At 46.2% G+C, this 21,211-nt stretch overlaps 1 protein-coding gene across 2 annotated transcripts in view; it reads left to right on the forward strand.

Annotated features, from left to right (window-relative positions):
- LOC137434649 (cell surface glycoprotein MUC18-like) overlaps nt 1–21,211 on the forward strand; it is a 128,450-nt gene that overhangs the window by 52,934 nt on the left and 54,305 nt on the right. For both annotated transcript variants that reach the window (XM_068127802.2, XM_068127803.2), the window contains exons 8-9: nt 13,710–13,875; nt 17,098–17,213. In XM_068127802.2, the coding sequence (XP_067983903.1) occupies nt 13,710–13,875; nt 17,098–17,213 (282 nt within the window). The remainder of the gene's footprint in view (nt 1–13,709; nt 13,876–17,097; nt 17,214–21,211) is intronic.

Below are 21,211 nucleotides of genomic sequence, written 5' to 3' on the forward strand. Positions count from 1 at the left end.
GGTAGTTCCCTTCCATTCCCAAAGCCCCCATTCCCAAAGCCTCCGTTGCCAACTGCATCGGGCGGTTTTCAGCATTTGCCGCCATTGGCCATGTGCTCCGTCTCGGGGAAGAAGGGCGTTGCCCTCCACTCGTCATGAGAAGGTGGAGCCCAGCGAGCCCCCACCAGCCAATCAGGGCTGGTGAGACACCATCACGGGCGTGGCGCGGCTTGATCGCGACGCGCCTTATAAAAGTGTGTGGGGAAGGATTGCGAAAGAGAGATGCGTCAGAGAGAGAACCCGTCACGCAACGCCCCCACATCAGATGCGGCAGAGACAGCAGCTTGAACCAACGGAGCTTTGAATCCACCCCGCAGCGTTGGAACCATCACAGCTTTGAATGACCGCAGCTTCGGGGCTTTGACGGCAGTTTTGACCGTGGCCGCGAAGGAACGGCGGCTGCTGAACGCGCCGATCGAGAAAGGGCGGCGGCTGCTCACTCCCGGCCCGACTGTGCTCCGGTTCCAGCTGAACCTGCCTCTCCCTCCAGCCATTCACCTCCTGCCATTCCTGTCATCATCCCCCGTGTAAGTGTGCTTGTAGTCTGTCTTTTGTCTTGTCCCTGGGTTTAAGTAAGACTGCAATAGGTAAGCTAATATTTGCACTGTGTCTCCTTGCTTCTTTCTGTCTTTATTTTATGATTCTTCCTCCTTCCTTGGTTTCTTTTTGACTTGTAAATAGTTAGTAATAAATTATATTTGTTCTTCCTACCTTGCCTTTCTTTCCTTTACATCCGTTTTGTCTTTGTGATTTCCCAATTGAATACCTGTGGCACGATTTGGCCAACGTTAAGGATCGGGTCAGTCCTTGTTAATAGTTCGTGCCGCGGTTGCTAAACCGCTCGGCAATTAACATCTGTCCGCGGACACGAACAGGGTTGAGCACCTGCCTTTCCGGAGGTAGCTGTGCAGCGTCAGGGACCACGTCGGCCAGTCATCGACGAGGGGATTAATCCCCCCTCGATAAGGGGAACAGAGGCCGACGTTGGGTTCCGTAACATTTGGTGTCAGGAGTGGGATTCGGACCTGAAGCGCGAATAGCGCGCTCAAATTACGAGTGGCCCAAAATTTTATTTTATAACATCCTAAATTTAAAATCGTGCCATGGATGGTCAAGGCGATCGGGTGCCGGTGGGAGAGTTAGAGGGTTTAGAGTCGACCCAGGACCCCAGGGAAATGTATGTGGGAGAAATGGAAGAGGAGAGCAATGAGGATGTGGTTGTGGGGGTATCAGGTGCGCAAGATGGCGCCCTCGCGCACGAGGTTTCAGGCGCACAAAATGGCGCATCGCACGAGCGCGCGTTAGCCGCGCCCGCTGCGCCAATGGGGGTGGTCCAAATGCAGGCCCTCATGGAGCAATTTATGGCACAAATGCAGGCGTCCCTCAACCTGCAGGGGGACAAATCAAGGGCGGAAATCAGAGACGGGTTCAGTAATATGGGAAATAAATTGGAGGGACTCGGAAGCAAATTGGAGGGACTCGGAAGCAAATTGGAGGGACTCGGAAGCAAATTTGAGGGATTCGGAAGCAGATTAGGGGACAAACTGGGGGGCATAGTTGGCCAAGCCAAAGAAATTAATGAGGGGTTGGCGAGGGGGCAAGCCCCATATGAGGTGAGGGAAGCCGAGAGGGAGGTTGACCGCAGGTTGAGCGGGAGGAGCACACGGGTGCACGAGGAGGTAACGCGACTCGAGGAGCGCAGGTTGAGTGAGTCGGAGAAAAGCACAGGTAACTGGACCGGGGTAGACATCGCGACCCGGGGTATGGAAAAGCCGGCGACCGCTGAGGTAGAAGAGGGAATTTTAATAAAGCCAGCGGCCGTCGAGGTGAATAAAGAAACAGTAGTGGGAATTGAAATTGTAGAGACCGGGGACTTCGAAGAGCAACAATTGGAGGAAGGAATGGAAATTGCTCAAAGTCCGTGCTCACATCACGATGCTGTGCTTATTAATCCTTACTAGGGCATGCCCGTACTATATATATATCTAAAATTATATCCCCCCCCCCTCTATTTACATGAAATGGTTTGGTCCATTCGCAAAGCCAAAGCGAACGGCTTGCGAGTACGGTGACAATCCCCCCCCCCTCTATTTACATGAAATGGTTTGGTCCATTCGCAAAGCCAAAGCGAACGGCTTGCGAGTACGGTGACAATCCCCCCCCTCTATTTACATGAAATGGTTTGGTCCATTCGCAAAGCCAAAGCGAACGGCTTGCGGAGTTTGGTAAATAAATCGCCATAGCTCGGTAACTACTTGTCCGATTAATATGAAACCTTGAAAAGGCACATCCTCAGGTCCCCAGCAATATACCTGGCAAGTTTCAAGTATATCGGACCCGTGGTTGTCGAGAAACAGCGGTCACAGACACACAGACATACACACACACATACACACAGAGATTACTGGAATTATAGATAGATAAAGATTTGCAGGCGCTGGTGCAGGGAGGAAGAAGAACCCCGAAGGTGAGACAGGCTGTATATGGTGCTAAGAGGTTTTTTAGCAGGAGGATGTTTGGCGCAGAAAGAATTGTCACGCGATTGGGATCGATATGGCACCCGGGCGTTGGTGAAGGGTCCCGTGTGAGTGGAAATGGCGCGCGTGTGAGGAAAAAGTGTGCGTCAACGAGTGAGCGTGTTATAAAGTGTGGGAGTGATACTGAGTGCGAGCGAGAATGCACTTCGGAGTGTACGGAGTGTGACATGGAGAGTGAGTTGGTGGTGGAGCGGGTGCGAGAATGCACACCTGGAATGGACGGCGAGAGTGTGCAAGGGAGCACACCTGAGTTGGTTGTGGCGCGTGTGCGGCAGGGCACATCGGAGCGCGTGAGTGGGTGGATGCGAGAGTGCACGCCCATGGTGAGTGGTACGGAGTACGTACCGAGTGGGGAGAGTGCGCAAGATGATGCGCGAGGTGTGTTAAGGGAGTGTGCGAACGGCGAGTGTGCGCGAGAGGTGTGGTGTGTAACAGGGAGTGCGGAGGTGGAATGGACGGAGTGTGTGGGATGCTCTGGAGGCGCCGAGACGCCGGGTTTGGTGAGTGTGAAAAGGGTCGCGTGGTGTGAGCATGCAAGTGAAGCATCGACGTTGACCGGGTTAGCAGTTAGGGCGACGGATAGCCGAGGCGAGCACTCGGGGCGCGGTGCGCTTTGTTTGATGCGAGGCCCGGCGCGGATCGGTGCCGCGTCGCTTCTCTTGGAAGCGTCATTGCCGATTCGGGCTTGGCTCCGCCCAGCACGGTCGAGTCCGGGCCTTGTCGGGCAAGGCGACCGGTCGGGTTCAAGGGCGAGTAGGAGGAAGCGGACCAGTGCCCCCTGGCGGGGGCGGGGTTCCGACCGGGCGAGATTGAGCCATCGGGCCGGAGGCCGCAAGGTGCCGCGCTGAGATGGTGCGTGGAATCTCGGCCCGACCAAGCCCCCCCCCCCCCCCTGGACCGAATGCCGGACGGATTCAACCTGCAGGTGACCAAACCACCCGAATTCATTGCTCGGCTTTGCGAAGCCGGGTTTTAATGGTGTAACGACGCGCCGAGGCTCAGATATAGTGGACTGTGATGATAATAGTGTTTTGGACCCGAAATTGAGGATAAGGAATTTGTGATTGGCAAAAATTTGATTGGCAGATTGATGATTGATAGAAGGATTGGCAGTGATTGGCAAATTTTTGATTGGCTGAAATTTGATGAGCAAAATTGATAGTGGGAGATGCCCGATGTAGTGGGATGGCAACTCTGCAATCCCTCACAAAAACAGGGGGCAAAGGAGCTATAGTTTTATGGGGTTTGGCAGTGAAAACTAGCCCAGGAGGGTTAGGATAAAGTGTGTAGGGACCTAGGAATGACCATAGGTAACGGTAAGGTTAAGTAGCAAGAGTGGACAGGTATTGGGGACATCGAGAGGGTAGTTGGGTTATAATGACGAGGGAGCGCAATAATGTAAGGGGCGACTGGGAAGCGCGAGTTTCAGGGGGGAGTAGTTAGATCAGATGATGCCGAGTGTTTGAGGATCGAAAGTGTATTGAGCAGTGTATGAGTGAGTAATGGTGATTGTGTGTTGTGTTGAGCAAATGGTCCAGGGAGGAAGGAGGGTGCAGGAAGCACCAGTAGGAGTGATTGCACAGGTGTGCAAATACAGGTGTATGAAGCATGGTTGTATGGAATAAATGGTCTGGAATATATGGAGTATGGAATGGATGGTATGGAGTGAGTATGGTGGAAACTGTGGAGTGGAGTGGATGGTGCGAAGGCAGTGGATGGGGAGGATGGACCCCATCACGAATACCCGGGGAGGGTAGTTTAAGAGTTGGGTAGAGGGAGTAGGTAAATTGTGGTTGGATATTGGCATCTGTGGTGCATGGTGGAAGAATGGTGTTTGGATGGGTGCATTAGTGACGTGGAAATGGCTGGGCGTGTGGCCTGTTAGTATGTGTAGTTGAATGGGCACTCCACCACTGTGAGGATGTCGGCCAGGTGAGGCCGCAGGTGGGCTCTGGGAGCCGTTAGAGTTGTGGATGGGGCCCGAGGATCCGGAGGACGGACCCGGGTAGCCCAGTGCCAGAGAGGGCACCGAGTGGGGAGAGCGCCAGAGGGCCTTCCCCAGTTAGACAGGTTAGGTAAGGAGCAGGTAAGCTCGGAGGCAACTACAGTGGTGGAGGTGTGCAGGTAGGTAGACCTGCTGGGAGAGCCACACGACCCAGTCTTGAAATTGTGCAAAGGCACAGGGAGTTGAATCAGGGGAGTGAGACCCCAAATTGATGAAGCACCACAGTTTGGTCAATGGGAATTGGTTTTTAGAACCCATAGAGTAAGTTGGCCAATGGTTTGGCAGAGAAAGACCCCGGGTAGTGTAAAGTGTATTAAAGTCATTTCGAGGGTAGATAGGATTGGAATCTCCTTGCACCATCTACATCCACTCACCTGAGGTGACAAAACTCCACACCATGCCATGTTTTTTATTTTTCTGTGCAAATGTTTGGAATGTGAGACGCATCATGACGTGGGTGTGACATTGTGCTTGTTGTTCCATCTCTCCCTCCTTATGAGGATTGATGATGAATTGGGGATGGCAAATTTTGGTTAGAGGGATTGTGGGGACGAATTTGGTATAGGGGAGGTATGGGGAAGACGTGACGGTAGCGACGAATTTGTAAATGTGTAGATTTTTTTTTGTGCACATATGGGGTAATGGCAAGGGTAGTGTAGGTCACATGTGGGGGTGGGGGGGGGTGTACAGTAGGGACGAGCTTTCTCACTTCGCTCTCCGTACGCACCTCGTTCTGCATTGCCTGTTTTGATGTGTACCCTTGCGACCTTACCCCTCACTCACCTGTCTTCTGTTCCCCTGTCTCCCACCCGAGGACTGTGCTCTGTCGGCACCGAGGGGAGCGTGCGGAAGTCCGCCATTGTGTGCCAGAACCCCCGCAACCAGCTGCCTGCATCGATGCACCACTAATGGACCACATGTCTGTGGCTGAGCACCACTCATGGACCCCACGGGTTGGGGCATGGCCCCTCTGCTGGAACCGGCCATGATGGCCCGAGATCTTGCTGGCGGACCTTGGTAACATGGCACCTATGCCATACAGGTGAACCACTCATAGTCGGCCCTGTGGGCCATAAATAAAACACAATGGACACGTTCTGTGCTTGTTTTTATTATTGCAAATAGGCCGCCAGCAAAGAAGAAAGACAACATCTGGAAGAACGACAATAGCCAGCAGAGGGAGCCGAAGAGCAAGACACCAACAGGGGGTTGTTATTTTTGTCATGAACTGTGATGACTGTGCACTGGTTGGTGCTTTTGGTGCTTTATGCGTTTTGGTGCATTATTGGTGCTTTGATATTGGTGCTGGTGCGTCGATGCAGGGCAGGCTGTCTCCCCCCCAAAAGAACAAACACAGGTCCTGGGTTAGTTTTGTAAATACCATTAGCGTCAAATGTAAATAATGCTCCCCACCGTTCATGTGTAGTTTGAGAACCATTCCGCAATTCGGTTATCCTGTGGGCGTAAATCTGTTAGGCAGGGTGCAATGCAGCAGAGGGACATACTTATTTGTGTTTTAAAACTGTCACACTCAGGGTCAGGTTAAATGTAGAGGGAACTACACCTACGTGTCACACTAAAGTTAAAGTTTTATAGGCCCGAGATGTGCCTAGAGGATGAGGGTGCAGTGTTGTGGATTTGAGAATTGTTGTTTCTTTTTTGGTATTGTTGTAAGTGTAATGAATTGTTGTAAATATCACCCTCCGTAGTGTAAAAGGTCAAAGGTCGTCCTCTTAGTCCATATACATGCACGTAGCAAATCATATACCCTTCTAAATAGTTATCTCCTTATTCTATGTCGTTGAAGGCTCTGTTCCCACTAGTTGACACTGCATTGCATCAGATGACATAAGGTAGTTCCCTTCCATTCCCAAAGCCCCCATTCCCAAAGCCTCCGTTGCCAACTGCATCGGGTGGTTTTCAGCATTTGCCGCCATTGGCCATGTGCTCCGTCTCGGGGAAGAAGGGCGTTGCCCTCCACTCGTCATGAGAAGGTGGAGCCCAGCGACCCCCCACCAGCCAATCAGGGCTGGTGAGACACCATCACGGGCGTGGCGCGGCTTGATCGCGACGCACCTTATAAAAGTGTGGGGAAGGATTGCGAAAGAGAGATGCGTCAGAGAGAGAACCCGTCACGCAACGCCCCCACATCAGATGCAGCAGAGACAGCAGCTTGAACCAACTGGATTTGAATCCACCCCGCAGCTTTGGAACCATCGCAGCTTTGAACGACCGCAGCTTCGGGGCTTTGACGGCAGTTTCGACCGTGGCCGCGAAGGAACGGCGGCTGCTGAACATGCCGATCGAGAAAGGGCGGCGGCTGCTCACTCCCGGCCCGACCATGCTCCGGTTCCAGCTGAACCTGCCTCTCCCTCCAGCCATCCACCTCCTGCCATTCCTGTCATTATCCCCCGTGTAAGTGTGCTTGTAGTCTGTCTTTTGTCTTGTCCCTGGGTTTAAGTAAGACTGCAATAGGTAAGCTAATATTTGCACTGTGTCTCCTTGCTTCTTTCTGTCTTTATTTTATTATTCTTCCTCCTTCCTTGGTTTATTTTTGACTTGTAAATAGTTAGTAATAAATTATATTTGTTCTTCCTACCTTGCCTTTCTTTCCTTTACATCCGTTTCGTCTTTGTGATTTCCAAATTGAATACCTGTGGCACGATTTGGCCAACATTAAGGATCGGGTCAGTCCTTGTTAATAGTTCGTGCCGCGGTTGCTAAACCGCTCGGCAATTAACATCTGTCCGCGGACGCGAACGGGGTTGCGCACCTGCCTTTCTGGAGGTTGCTGTGCAGCGTCAGGGACCACGTCGGCCAGTCATAGACGAGGGGATTAATCCCCCCTCGATAAGGGGAACAGAGGCCGACGTTGGGTTCCGTAACAATATGTTTATTCCTTGGGTTTCTTGTGCGGTGATTATTCAATATAACGTAAATTTATTTATTTACTAGCTGGGTTAACCGGCATTGCCCGCCCGGTGCTGTTCTCATCCTGTTGGCATCTTGAAGAAATCAATTTTTTTTTCTTTTTTTGTGGGGGCTTAAAACACTTCCCCACACCCACTAAGGGATGGGGTTAAGGATCATTTCAATTTTACCTTTCACACCGCTGCAAAGGCTTAGGCACTATAAAACGATTAAAAGAAAATACAACAAAAATTAAACTTTGTTTTATTTCAAAATTATTTGGCTTAAAACACTCCCCTGGCTGGCACTTACCTATGAACCTCTGAAAGTTTGATAAAGATCCGTTCAGCCATCTCTGAGAAAAATGATGATACACACACGCAGCCAATTTATTCTCTCTTATAGTACTAGTTACTCCTTATGGGAGTGGCAGGAAGGGTCATGGTATTATCCTCTGTGGTACATATAATACTGTACAGTAAATCTAAGGTCAGGCCTCAAGAACGTCAGGTTTCCTCCCTTTCAGTTTATTGTTAAACAGCAGCAGCGACTGTTTAAAATGGTAACCATACGTCTTTGTGGTTTATAATATTTTTACTTCCAGTCGGGATACACAACAAAACACCATGATAATCTATTTGTACACATTAACATGGCGTTTGTCCAAGGTTGAAAAGCCACTTGGGGAGGTGGAATATTATTAGTATTAACCTTCTCCCTTTATAAGATGTGAGGTTCCATAGTACCAATCTCCTGCCTTGACCACGATACTCCTCCACCTTTCTCTGTCCTCGGCCAACTCTCTCCACTCTCCAACCACTCCCACCTAACTGATATCCCTCCTCGCACAAACCTCCATTCTGAACCATGGTCTACCTCTTTTCCTCCAACCTTGCTCCATCAACCTATCCACTTTCTTTGCCATTCTCTCTTCCCCCATCTGCACCAAATGTCCAGCTCATCTCAGCCAGCATTTCACCAATCTCCTCGTCAAGCTCATCTGCGCACCAATCTCCTCCTTCAGTTCATCCATTCTCCTTCTATCCACCCTCTTCACTCCCACAATCCTCCTGACCCAGTTGATCTCGCAAACCTGCAGCCTCTGTTGTTACCTCCACCACCGAAGGTGTCTTTTCACCTCTGTCTGTTTGTTTGTTTGTCTGTCTGTGAACAAGATATCTCAAAAGGTTGTGGATAGATGCGGACGAAATTTGGCAGAAAGGTCGTGTATGTGACAAGGCCAAAATTATTAGATTTTGGTGAAGATCCGGATTTGGATCCGGCTAATAGAATTTTTATGTGATTCTTCACCATTGGGAGATAGGGCCAAAAACTATACATAGCATAATATCTCAAAAAGTTGTGTACGGATTTGGACGAAACTTGGTGGACCCGTTGGGTGTCTGACAAGGACAAATAGATTCGATTTTGGTGAAGATCTGTATATGGATTCGGATACGTGGATTATTTAATTTTAAGTGATTCTTCACTAGTGGGAGATTGGGCCAAAAACGATACATAGTGGGATATCTCAAAAAATTGTGGACGGATTTGGACGAAACGTTGTGGACAGGTTGAGTGTCTGACAGCGACGATTCGATTCGATTTTCATGAAGATCTGCATATGGATTCGGATATGAGAATTATTAATTTTTTTAAGTGATTCTTCACCATTGGAGATGGGACCAAAAACGATACATAGCGGGATATCTCAAAAAGTTATGGATGGATTTGGACGAAACTTGTTGGACCGGTTGGGTGTGTGACAAGGAAGAATCGATTCAATTTTGTTTCAGATCATGATCCGGATCCAGCTTGTACAATTGTGGATAGATGCGGACGCTAACCAGGCGGAGGCTAACCAGGCGGAGGTTAGAACTATGGCTAACCAGGCGGAGGTTTGCTCTCTACTGAGTGCCGTTCTAGTTACCCTCGTCTGAGGAGAGGGTATTGCATTTGAGTCCGTTTGTTTGTCTGTCTGTTTGTTTGTCTGTTTGTTTGTCCGCACAGGATAAATATGATTTTCTCTGCAACCGTTGGTCCGATTGACAGGAAATTTTCACCAGAGGTGCAACTCCACCTGTATAATTTTTTAATGATAATTATGACGTCATCGGTCACGTGGTTCGGTCACCTCTTGGAAAAACCGAAAAACTTTGCACCTCTATATCTCCGAATGCGCTGAATATAAAAAATTGAGAAATGGCTCATTGTAAAGAACTCTCCATGGGGAATAAAATATGTTAATGATGATGTCATAGGTGCCTCCATTATGACGTCATAATTCGACAAGTACAAAACCTCATCCAATCAAATGAAAATTTTTGAGCGCCATGTCGGCATAAACTGGTGGAGAAAAAAAAATGATGACGTCATCGGTCACGTGGTTCGGCCGCCATCTTAGAAAAACCAAAAACGTTTGCACCTCTATAATCTCTGAAAGTGCTGAATAGAAAAAATTGAGACATGGCTCATTGTAAAGAACTCTCCATGGGGAATAAAATATGCTAATAATGATGTCATAGGTGCCTCCATTATGATGTCATAATTTGACCAGTACAAAACCTTCATCTGATCAAGATGAAATTTCTTGAGCATAATCTAGGAATAAATTAGTTTAGAAAAAAAAATAATGACGTCATCGGTCACGTGGATCGGCCGCCTTATTTGTTTAAACACAAAAGCCTTAAAGACCACTGAAAATACATCCTGGCGAGGGTTTACAATCCCTGATTGCTCTTTTTCTTGTTGCTTTTGTTACCCTCGCCACTCGCCAGAGAAGAGGGTATTGCATTTGAGTCCGTTTGTTTTTTGTCTGTTTGTCTGCACAGAATAAATATGATTTTCTCTGCAACCGTTAGTCCGATTGATAGGAAATTTTCGCCTTAGGTGCACCTCTACCTGCAGAATTTTTTAATAATAATTATGATGTAATAGGTCACGTGATTCGGCCGCCATCTTGGAAAAACCGAAAAACTTTGCACCTCTTTATCTCCGAAAGCGCTGCATAGAACAAATTCAGACATGGCTCATTGTAAAGAACTCTCCATGGGGAATAAAATATGTTAATGATGATGTCATTGTTGCCTCCATTATGATGTCATAATTCGACAAGTACAAAACTTCATCTGATCAAGATGAAATTTCCTGAGCGTCATGTAGGTATATATTGGTGGAGATAAAAAATAATTATGACGTCATCGGTCACGTGGTTCGGCCGCCATCTTGGAAAAACTGAAATAATTTGCACCTTAATATCTCCGAAAGCACTGCATAGAAAAAATTGAGACATGGTTCATTGTAAAGAACTCGCCATGTGGAATAACATTTGTTAATGATGATGTCATAGGTGCCTCCATTATGACGTCATTATTCGACAAGTAAAAAACTTCATCCGATCAAGATGAAATTTATTGAGCATGATCTAGGGATAAATTGGTGGAGAAAAAAAACAAACGATTACGTTATCGGTCACGTGGTTCGGCCGTCGTATTTGTTTTAATACAAAAGCCTAAAAAATTACACTGAAAACATGTCCTGGTGAGGGTCTACAGTCTTTGATTGCTCTTTCTTGTTATTGGAAGCGGCCTTGGAGAAATGCCACATTTAGCTTTCTTAACACGGATACCCCCAAGACAGACAGACAGACAGACAGACACCAAATTACGTATTTTAGTATGATAGCGATTACAAGTACAAAGGAAACTCACAAATCAGAACAAAGGACTTTTGACATCTTTGGTCAGCTTCATAGTAGTACCGGTAGTAATATATGCAGGCCAACTTATTCATTGCCACAGCTGAATGTGTCTGTCGCAGGCTTCTGCGCTTTACACCTCCAGAAGAAGTCTCAGAAATTCTCATTTGGGGAACTTCAAAAAATTGGTTAGTAAAAGCACTTCTGTTGGCTTGTTGTTGCTTTGTGCCAATCTAGGGTAGTTGGGTTCCCCCAGCTGATCATAAACGTACATATTAATAGGTGCGAATTTATCCTGTACAGATTGCTGCTCCATCTTAGATTGCTGCCGAAACGGCCCTAAACCAAGGAAGGAATTTAGAACTTGGCCAGAGCCATGGCACACAATGGTGCCGTGATATATTAATTGTCGACGAGTGAATACTAGCCCACTGCCATATTATAGCAACGCCGCTGAAGGATGGCGTCATTCATGCAACATCCTGCCTGATTGGGATCAGGATGACTACCCAAGTTGGATTGGAAATCACAGCCGGATGACATGTATCCTAACCCTAAGCTATTCAGCCTTTCCTGTTCGTTTGACCCAGTTAATACGTATTGTAGGACAGCTTCCTCTTGATGATGAGCAAGGCCTTCGACACAAAGTGTTGATTCGTATCAAAACAAATAAGGAGAAATATTTTTCAATTCCTGCAATTTTCAGTTTACTCTTACCCCCATAATTTTGTGTCACCAGTCACCACCAAAAGCCAAATGTTCAAACCAGATGGGTTAGCGGCAGAAAGATAGGGATAATTGATGGGATGTACCTGCAACAGTTCGCAGGTGAGTTGGGGAGAGCGGCTGTTAAAGATATTTGGAGCGAGTTAAGCAGTGAAGGAGACGCTGGTGGGAAAATTGAAGCAGAATAGGATGAAGAGGAGGGGAGTCATGTCCAACTCTGTTTGTTCATCTGGTAACCTCGGCCATGGCGGTGGCTGCTCAGTCTTGCACGAGCGTTGAAGTGGTGCTTTTGTTTTGGTGATGTTTCCGGCACTCCACACAAATCTGTGGTTTGATTACGCCATTTTAACTCTTAGATGTAGGCGTCAAAAATCCTCAGCCATCCTGGCGAGGGTTTAGAATTGAGAGGGTTTAGGGCGAGGGTTTAGATCAAAAGCTCCTCTTTCTTCCAACTCCATAATTGAGAGGGCAAGGGTTTAGATCAGATAAATGCAGCCATTGGGCCTCGGAGGCCCAACAGATGTATTCGTGTAATGTTTATTAATTTTTTTAAAGATTTTTTTTTTTCATATCCTTTTTCAATCCAAGTCAATGCTCATGGATGTGTATTTGCTCAGGAAATGTGAATCATTGATCCCATTAATTGGAAGAATCCCATACAAGTAATTTCTTTTTTGGGGGGGGGGGGGGGATTTTTTCTTTTCTTGGTTTTTAAACTTTTTTTCTCTAAAACGTTGAGGCTCATGAAGGAGTATTTGCTCTAAAAATATGATTCACTAATCCTTTTATTTAGAATGTATATGTCCACAACTGTCAAAAATACTACACCTATGCAGCCATTGGGCCTCAGAGGCCCCACAAATGTATTCGTGTAAAGTTTTTAAATTTTCATATTTTTATCACTGAATTATTTGTAACCAAGTTATCGGAGCATATAATGAGGCTCATATCAAGAAAATAATGATATAACATAGTAGTACAACAACATTTAAGCGGGGCCTCGGAGGCCCGGAGGCCTGCATTCGTGTCGGATTTTCTGGTTATAAGTGAAGAATGAAGATTTTCCCACGAGCCTGAATGAATTTTTTTTTTAATGTCACTGAATTTTGTGTAACAACATGAAAGTTGGTGAAAATGAGGCTCATTCCAAAAAAAAATTGTACGGCATAGTTTCTGCAACAAAAAAAAACCTTGTGGGCCTCCAAGGCCCAATCACTGCATCCAAGGGTTAAATGCTGCCTATGCTCCCAAAGTTCTTTGGCTTAGATCCACTGCACCAACCTAGATGCTTTGCACTCAGTGGATTTATTACTTTTTGCAAGATCATACTTCAACTGCGGCACTTCATGTGCCTTGAACATCTGCTGGTCTCTTCTGCTGGAACTTGCTGCACAGCATTGTGTGCTGCCGACACCCACAGGGAAAGCCTGCCGTTGGCTTTACGGTTAAGGTAGCTGCCTTAAGATCTTAGGGTCTTGAGTTTGAGCCAGTGGTGCTGATAAATAACACCAGGTGGGATGACTCAGCCTGTCATCCTTCCGGGGTCAGCAAAATGAGTACCAGCTTATAGGAAATCGAGGCAATGCATCAGTGGCTATTCGTCACCACGGTTTTTGTTCAGCAGTTCCTCCTTGCTCCTAAACAAGTGTGTTTACCTACTTCTGGAAAAGGGGGTGGTTTGGGGGGAGATCCTGCTGGTACAATTTATCATATCACAGTCTTGTTCAACTTTTTGATACGTGTTGTTGCCTAACTTGAATTGTTTTCTGTCTCAATAACGCATGTGGTTTTCCAGAATGCTTTGAGCCGTGATGGGTCCATGGAAATGGTAACTTCAGGAGTTTATAAGCAGTCCTTGATGATTCCTGGTATTGGACAAGAACAATCTGGGGCTTACGAGTGCCAAGCGCAGTATGGAGGCAAAACGCTGGTATCTCCCGCTGTCTACATACACGTACAATGTGAGTCAAATACGTACCCATGATTCATAAAGCCCCCGTCACACCTTGACGATTTAGCCAGCGTATGCCGACGTATCAAAATTGAGTGCTGGTGTGAGTCATACGCTGGCATACGTCGACAAATTTTGTGCATGCACAAAATTTGTCGACGAGCTCGGCGTACTACGACGTATGCCAGCGTGCTTCAGCGTGCTCTTAACGTAGCCAAATTTTTCATACGTCGGCATACGCTGGCTAAAACGTCAAGGTGTGACAGCGGCTTTATGTTGCACATTCCAAAGACTTCTGCTCATCCTATTCGCATTCCCACATTACCATGCATTTTCACTCACAAATACAACGTTCTCTGGGCAGATTAAAAGTTGATTCTTAGATTTGTATTCAAGAGTATTTGCAGTAACAGAAGTGTTAGTGTTCCACTTAGGCTGAGCGATGTGTGTAAGAGTGGATTTGAGATGTTAGAAAGGGGGGCAGCGTCTGTCATCGAGCCAGCAATCTGGGAGCAACAATTCGCATTTATTGCCACATCTGATGCAATTTAAATGCTCTAATGGCGGCGAGGTGTTCCACTTGAAACTGTTTGTTCGACGTATGTAGCTTTTTGATGCCTATAGGGTCCGCAATAAAAATTTGTAGGCCTATTGGTGTCAAAGCCGTGACCAATTGCAAATATTATTTATCACAATATGGAAAAACAATCACCGGAAATGACATCATTGAAGTTTGTTTTTCTTTGGGAGATATCAGAGGTGTTCTGCTCATGGATCATCTTCCTTGATCTTCCACTGATGCTGACGCAAGTCGTAGAAAATACTGCATAGTTCAACAGACTCAGTGGTGTAATAGTTAGAGCGTCTGCGCCGATTCTGGGAGGTCGGTGGTTCAAACCCTGGATGATTCATACCAAAGACTTCAACAATCCACATCCCCCATCCGTTTCCTTGCTTGATGCTCAACATTTAAAAAATATAGCACAGACAAATAGCCATCGTTTGGCAACCATTGTGCGGACTTTGATTGGCCTAATGACATCCTCCTGTGTTGAAGTTCTTTGGAAGGGAGCTACTATTATTCCCTCCACCACCGAAAGTGGGTGGAGGTTATGTTTTCCACCTGTCTCTGTCTGTCTGTCTGTCTATTTGTTTGTGATCAGGATAACTCAAAAAGTTGTGGATGGATTCAGACGAAATTTGGCAGAAAGGTAGTGCATGTGACAAGGACGAAATTATTAGATTTTGGTGAAGATCCGGATCTGGATCCGATAATTTTAAAGTGATTCTTCACCATTAAGTGATCGGGCACAAAAATGATATACGTATAGCAGGATATCTCAAAAAGTTGTGGATGGATTCGGACGAAATTTGGCAGAAAGGTAGTGCATGTGACAAGGACGAAATGATTAGATTTTGGTGAAGATCCGGATCTGGATCCGATAATTTTTTAAGTGATACTCCACCATTAAGTGATAGGGGAAAAAATGATATATAGCAGGATATCTCAAAAAGTTATGGCCGGATCCGGACGAAACCTGGTGGACAGGTCGGGTGTGCGATCAGGAAGAACTGATTTGATTTTGGTAAAGATCAGAATCCGGATACGAGAATGTTTCTTTTAAATCCCAAGTGATTCTTCACCCTTGAGTGATAGGGCCAAAAACGATAGATAGCATGATATTTCAGGAAGTTGTGGGCCGATTTTGCCAAAACTAGATGGATGAGTTGGGTAAGTGACAAGAACAAGCCCATTCGATTTTGGTTCAGGTCCGGATTCAGATCTGACCCATCAATGGGATACAAAATGTAAACTGTTCAACCTGGCGTAGGTATGCGCTCTGCCGAGTGCCATTGCCATTCTAGTTATTATTAATATCGTCATCTTGCAGAAGTATTTGAAGCTGGCTGTTCAATGCACGTGTCCACACACTTTCATTACCCTGCACTCACGAAGCATAAAGCAGGGTTAGGCATTCGGTTGCGTACATGTGGCGGGTGCGTGTCTGCATTTTAAAAATTCATTTTCTCAGCAACCGCTTTTTTATTGTCATGAAATTTTACTATAGGAGTAGCCTGTATAATTTTTTTATTCATAATTATGATGTCATAGGTCACATGGTATGGGCGCCATCTTGGAAAAACGTTACACCTCTTTATCTCCAAAACAGCTCAATGGAAAAAAATTAAACATGGCTCATTATCAAGTACTCCACATGGGGAATTACATATGTTAACGATGATGTCATCGGTGCCTTCATTATGACGTCATAATTTGACAAGTACAACGCTTGATCCGATTAGTATGAATTTTATTGAGTGTGATTTACGCAGAATTCTATTAGAGAATATAAATATATGATGTCATCGCTCACGTGGTCTGGCAGCCATATTGGATCAGAGAAAAACAAGACCGAAAGTCTAACAGTGGCGTAGCTGGGCTTGTAAAATATTATAAACCACAAACACATATGATTAGCTTTTTAAACAGTCGCTAATGCTGTTTATAACATTAAACAAAGAAATTTTGAAGATTCCAGACATCCGTGAGGTAAGTTTTACTTACAGAACTGAGGGAAGATCTACTGTCATCTATATTATACCCCACAAGGGGGTATAATATAGGGGTACCCACAAGGGGGTACCGTTTTTTTGGGAGAGACATAACGCCTATGCTTTCGATATTTGATGGTCATTTTAACAATCTGTTTGTTTGTGTTTCACACTGAATGAAAAACGTAAAGGTAGAGCATGGCGATTGTGATATATGACAGGTTCGACGAAAAGTTCGACATGAACGGCATATAAATCAACATGGCGGTGTGTGGAGAGTCAGCCGCCGTACCGCCGTAATGACATCAGATGTAATCACATCACCCTGTCATGTGACCAGATCCTCAGCTCTGATTGGTATATGTTTTAGGGGCCATACATATGTACATACATACATACAGATGGACAAACTGTTTTAGACGGCTTTGCCCTAAAAACACATTCAAAAACAGAAGAGTTGGCTCGCACCAAGTTGACTGCGCAGGGTAAATATTCTATGAATACCATCTAGTTGTAGTTACAGCATTGTATGTTTTGTGTGTCCGTTTTTTTTTGTTATTGATGTTAGCTCTTACATGAGCCTCGATCTTGTCCACCAAAAAATATATATATTTTAAAAATAAGGCGTTATTAGCAAACGAGGTTTTATACATTGTTTTTCCTGTTTGTCTTTCGTTAGCCGTTGACCCACTTTTGATCGTTCCAAGTGGTCCACTAAATCTCATGGTCGGAGATAACGTCATCGTCACTTGCCGGACAACTGGCTCAGGCCCAGTAAACTTCTTCTGGACTAAGGTACAATAATTTTTTTTTTTAAACAAAAGGAAATAACAATGGACGTTGATCATATTAAGCAAGCATTGTGGTCGCAATTATGAATGGTCAATAATAATAATAAAATTATTATCTGCTGGAGTTTTGTGATGAACTCAATTTTTGATCCGATTAGTTATCTTTCTGATCCTACAGACTTTGCAGATGGATCGTGTCCAGAATTCACATCCAATTGAAATATTTTTTCATGATTAGATGGAGAAATTGCCCGTCGAGTCCGAAAGCGCTGTGAACCACGAGCACTTGCGCATTTCCCACTCAACCTGATTGGTTCATATAAATAGTATTAACACGTGACATAAATGCAGGTAACCGCTAAGCTACATCAGTGATCAACTGCTGTACCGCTTGTCCGTGACGCCACGAAATGTCAAAGCATGAGCTTGTGTTTCACAACTCTTTAGTGGCAAGATGGGGAATTTATCCATAATTATAACATCCAAGTAGCAGCTGGGGGTAATTGATTACCTCGAGAGATGATTAATTGCTCCTGCTAATTGCAGGTAAGAGACATGATTGGGCCCCTTGAGATTTATCATCTGGAGGGGTTTGGTGTGGGGTTCCTACTCCCTGTATAGCACGCCATGTGGTATTCGTGGCTCCGGCCTTTTGTGTTTTGATCTCCACGGGCACTTGTGATTCTCCAGCAGGACATGGCTTTGGATCGAATATTCATCTCGCTTTGGAGTTGCTTCCATTTGTAGCTCTTGCGAATACTTTTGCTTAGGTACCACTTTGGGATGAGTGTGAAATGGCACATGAGATTGTGTTTCACAGCTCATAGGCACACAGAGATGGGCAATTTCTCAGTAATTGTAATATCCTGGTCGAAGCTATGGAGGAGAGGGGGGGGGGGGGGTAATTGAATAGGTGACAGATGATGAATTACTCCTGCTAATTATGGGTGAGAGACATGATTCAGCCTTTGAGAGGTGTGTGTATGTGTGTGTGTGTGTGTGTGTGTGTGTGTGTGTGTGTGTGTGTGTGTGTGTGTGTGTGTGTGTGTGTGTGTGTGTGTGTACGTACAAACTTCTTTTTTTGTTTTGTTTTTGTATACAAGATCGAGGCTCGTGAAAGAGCTAACATTAATGACAAAAAAACAAATGGACACACAAGACAAAATAAAGGGAGCGGGAGACAAGATAGGGAGAGAGGGGGAAGCACACAAGTACAACATTTGAGAGCAGGGACATCGAGAGATCTATGGGAGGGAAAGGGCTTGGGGGATGGGAGAGATAATAAAACATATGGACACTGCTGGGACTTCCAGGAAAGAAGTCGGAATTTCAAAAAAGTGGATATGGGGTGAATTAACGGGGGTAGAAAAGATCAAGGTTTTGGATGGGGGAAGATAAGAGATGGTGGTGAACAGCTGTTTTAAAGACCTGGAGGGATGAGAGGGATTGAAGAGAGTGTGGAAGTTTGTTCCAGAGGCCGGAGAAAAGAGGAATGAAAGAGTGAAGGTGAATAGAGGGTGTTGATTTTGGCAGTTTCACCATAAGAGGGTTGCTGGCAGATCTTGTGCGACCTGTAGGAGTATTTGGGGGACAGAGCCCAGAGAGCTGGGGGGGGGGGGGCAAGGCCGGAGAGGAGTCGGTAGAAGACGGAAAGACCACCAACCTGCCTGCGGTGAGTGAGTGAAAGGCCATCGGAGATAGCGTCATCGCGGGAGATTCCAATGATTCTGAATGCTTTAGTTTCAACAGCGTGAAGACGAGCTAGGTGTGAGGCAGGAGCATCAGCCCAGAGGGGAGAGCAGTATTCCATTGAGCTGCAGATGAAATCCTCGTATTTGGCGAGGAGCTCAGGTGTGCCAAGGAAGGACTTTGCACGACGGAGGATGCCCAGTCGGCGACTGGCTTTGGAGGCCAGCTTGGAAATGTGGTTTTCCCAGGAAAGATCATGGCAGATAGTGAGACCCAAGAGCTTGAGTGACAGAACTTCTTGGAGAGGCTTGTTGAGAAAGTAGATGGGAGGGTTGTCCAGTTCTGGTTCTGGCTTAGTTTTTAGTCTGTGAAAAAAGACAGAACTACCCATGGCTAAACGCAGAGTCATCTGCAGCACAATTGCTCTCCACAATGTCAGTCAGCCTGAAAAAACATTAACAAAAAAAACCTCTGTGGCAATGCCAGTTCCCTCTCAGGAAAATAATTGGATCCAATAACGCATTACTGCGGCCATTGACCGCCATCAGCATCGAGTGGATTCCCCTCAGAAAGTAGAGCTGTCACGCCGCACCTTGCAGGGTTACATCCAAATATCCACCTTTCATCTGTTGATAGTTGGCATCCTGGCTGCACCTGGCATTTCTTATTAACAGGTATTGGGTGGAGGATGAATGTGTGGCAGACAGCCCCTGTTGGTCAGGAACCCTGCTCAAGTGCTGGTTCGGCAGAATGCTTCGTAGTCACCATTCCAGGTAAGAGGTGCTTGGTGTCTGGTCACCTTTTGTGGTTACTCCGTTCTGTGCAGTGGGTTCATCGAGTATATAAAACAGAGTAGAATCCGCATGTCCTGTAAACTACTCCAAGACCCTTGGGCCAATCGACACCAAAATAACAGGGTATACTTAAAGGGACACTTGAGGTTTTCCATTAAATATTCTTCAAAAAACAAAACATGTGCTTTTGTGTGTTTGTATAACCATGTGCTTTGGATTTTGAGCCAAAGTGCATGTCCATAGCTTTGTTATAAACCTAACTTTCTCCCTCCATATCTCCCCAAATCTCCGTGAATGCTGCTCTCTCCATAAACCTTACCCTCTCCCTCCATCTTCTTCTCCTCCTCTTCCCTTTATAAGGGGCGAGGTCCAATGGTACGAAGCTCCTGCCCTGCCGTGACCACGATGCTCCTCCACTTCCCTCTGTCCTCAGCCAAATCTCTCCAATGTCCCACCATCCCACATTACTGATATCCCTCCTCACACGATTCTCTCATCTCAACCATGGTCTACCTCTTTTCCTCCTACCTTGTTCACTCAACCTATCCACTCACTTTGCCATTCTCTCTTTCCCCATCCACACAAAGTATCCAGCCCATCTCAGCCGGCACACACCAAACTCCTCCCTCAGTTCATCCATTCTCCTTCTATCCACCCTCTTCACTCCCGCAATCCCCCTGACCCAGTTGATCTCACAAACCTGCAGACTCTGTTGTTGTCTCTCTGTCAGTGCGACCGTCTCCAGACCGTAAAGGTAGGGTGTTGTTACACACGACATCAGAACCTTTCCTTTCAATCTCCTTGATATTTTCCAGTCTGCCATTAATCCTTCCACCCACCTCCATTCATTTACACCCACCTGAATCCTCCTCCTCACCTCTGCCTCCGATTTACCATCCCCGATCACTGTTCCACCCCTCCCTCCAGATACTCAAACCTATTTCCTTGTCTGATCTCCTTCCCTTCTAACCTGATATTCATTTCTTTCCTCTGCTGCCCAACCCATATCACCTCGAGCTTCTCCATGCTCATCTTCAGCTCGTCTTTTTCAAATGCCTCCTGACACTCCCCCCAGTACTTCCTGCATTTCCCACCCACTCTCCACCACAACAGCCAGATCGTCCGCATACAATATCCTCCCCAGAATATCTTTCATGTTTACCTTCCTCCTTACCAGCTCCATCACCATGATAAACAAGAGTGGGCTGAGAGCGCTTCCGTGCCTCAAACCGATGTTCACATTGAACTCCTCTGACGTCCCAGGACCAACCATAACTCTTCCCTTCGTTCCTCGTACATCCCTTCCACCAACCTGACTTCTGCTTCTGGCATTCCCATCTATCTCAGTATCACCATCACCATCTCTCAGGGCAGTGTCGTAGGCCTTGTCCAGGCCCACAAATCCCAAAGCCATTTCCCCTTTCACCTCCAACCTCTTCTCCACCAGCTGTCTCAGCGCGAACATCCCATCTGTCACCCCCCCTACCATTTCTAAACCCCTGCTGCTCTTCTCCAATCT

The sequence above is a fragment of the Myxine glutinosa genome, chromosome 9, assembly GCF_964187855.1.
Source record: "Myxine glutinosa chromosome 9, kmMyxGlut1.1, whole genome shotgun sequence".
Classification (NCBI taxonomy): Eukaryota; Metazoa; Chordata; class Myxini; order Myxiniformes; family Myxinidae; genus Myxine; species Myxine glutinosa.